The sequence below is a fragment of the Sinocyclocheilus rhinocerous genome, unplaced genomic scaffold (genome assembly GCF_001515625.1).
Source record: "Sinocyclocheilus rhinocerous isolate Xijiao unplaced genomic scaffold, SAMN03320098_v1.1 C36710642, whole genome shotgun sequence".
Classification (NCBI taxonomy): Eukaryota; Metazoa; Chordata; class Actinopteri; order Cypriniformes; family Cyprinidae; genus Sinocyclocheilus; species Sinocyclocheilus rhinocerous.
In genome coordinates this window covers 1-1576 of record NW_015785178.1, presented here as the reverse complement: position 1 = coordinate 1576, position 1576 = coordinate 1, and the positions used below count along the sequence as shown (strand labels likewise).

Below are 1576 nucleotides of genomic sequence, written 5' to 3'. Positions count from 1 at the left end.
GTGAATGCAGGAAGCTGGATGTGGCTGTCCTGTAGCTCCTTCTTCCAGCAGTTCTTCCACTGCTACTGTCCCGTGGGCTTCGGCCGCCGCACTGACCCCAACGGAGACTACATACGGTGAGTTGCAACTGTACAGCGAAAACAAAGAACATTTAAATGATTATTAAAAATACCTTTAAAAACATTAAAACATTAAAGTAGACACTTTCACTTGCATTTAACATGCGTTAAAATCACTTTTGTAAATGTAATTTGATGTGGCCACCAAAATGGGACATCTCAACTTTGACCCATATGTATAAAATCTACTCTCTTTTATCTGTTGAAGGCGATATTTGCCAGTGTTAAGGGGTTTCCCAGCAAAGTATATCTACGACCCCTGGAATGCTCCTGAAAGCGTCCAGAAAGCAGCCAAATGTATAATTGGTGTACACTACCCCAAACCCATGGTGCATCACGCCGAGGCAAGCCGCCTCAACATAGAGCGTATGAAACAGATCTACCAGCAACTGTCCTGCTACCGTGGCCTGGGTAAGACAAAGACTAAGGAAAAAGAAAATGCCACACTAAACCATGCATCACTCTCTGAATATGTTGCCTGCAACATTTCTTGACAGATAAGGACTTATACCTACAAAAAAATAATGATGTAAATGTGATTAATCCTTATAAACTTATAGGCTTCTGGCTTCTATTGAGGGCTGATTTTTGAAAGGAGTTTTGTAAATTGTGTATGATTGGATGCCTGGATTAGCAGAGAATCTGGATGGAACAAGTTTGTGTTCTTCTCTGACTGATGCCTCTCTCCCTACAGGACTGCTGGCAATGGTGCCATCCAACCCTAATGGCAATAGTGAGAATTCCACAACCATAAAGGGATTCCAAACAGGAGATGTGACCAAGGAAGTCAATGCACCTTCAGGTTTGGACACTCCCTAACTTCCCTATATTTTATACATGCTACACTATATTAGGCATGTCTGTTCATTTTAATTTCAATTAAAAAATTAAAAATTAAATTGTGAATTAACTAATTATAACATGCACACTACTATATCTGATAGATTTTCTTTAATTCATCTCAGGCTATTCTCAAGGTGAATGGCATGGCAGAACGATGCTTTACTCACAAGGAGACCACCAAACAAGCAGCAGCATGCCACCTCAAGGTACAAATGCTATGCCAATGACACATCAATATCTATATCTGCAATTATCAACAATCTGTCATTAAATCTCAGCAGTATTGTTATTTTTCTATATGCAAAACATGTCATGATTTTTTATCTTGCAGGTTTTTCAGGCAACACTAGTAGCACAATGTGCTACAGGCAAGAATCCCAGCAGATATCTGGTCCTGCTGTACAGCCAGGTAATGACCTCCACATTTAAGCAGAGGGCAGTCTAATGTCATACAGATTTTAAAGTCAGCATTATAATTTTTAAATGTCATTGTCAGGACGAGGGCTACACAGCAGCACCTTCCAGACATTTGGAAAACGACACAGTGAGGAGTCTGGTCCTGCCACAGGCTCAAAAGTCCAGAGGCAGAGCAGCTCTTAAACATCAGGTATGTC

General features: G+C 40.6%; 1 protein-coding gene across 1 annotated transcript; it reads left to right on the top strand.

Annotated features, from left to right (window-relative positions):
* Positions 1 to 6: 6 nt before the first annotated feature.
* On the top strand, positions 7 to 1568 carry LOC107736456 (cryptochrome-1-like). Its single transcript, XM_016547860.1, has 6 exons — positions 7 to 116; positions 328 to 530; positions 814 to 921; positions 1085 to 1168; positions 1294 to 1371; positions 1459 to 1568. The coding sequence occupies exons 1-6, from the start codon at positions 19 to 21 to the stop codon at positions 1560 to 1562; spliced, it is 675 nt and encodes a 224-aa protein (XP_016403346.1). The 5' UTR covers positions 7 to 18; the 3' UTR covers positions 1563 to 1568.
* The last annotated feature ends 8 nt before the right edge of the window (positions 1569 to 1576 follow it).

Bases quoted from the DNA above. Each gene is read 5' to 3' on its own strand.
- LOC107736456 (XM_016547860.1), top strand. From the start codon at position 19: ATGTGGCTGTCCTGTAGCTCCTTCTTCCAGCAGTTCTTCCACTGCTAC. The intron at 117-327 runs GTGAGTTGCAAC...TATCTGTTGAAG, and splicing joins CCCAACGGAGACTACATACG to GCGATATTTGCCAGTGTTAA. The intron at 1,169-1,293 runs GTACAAATGCTA...TTTATCTTGCAG, and splicing joins CAGCAGCATGCCACCTCAAG to GTTTTTCAGGCAACACTAGT.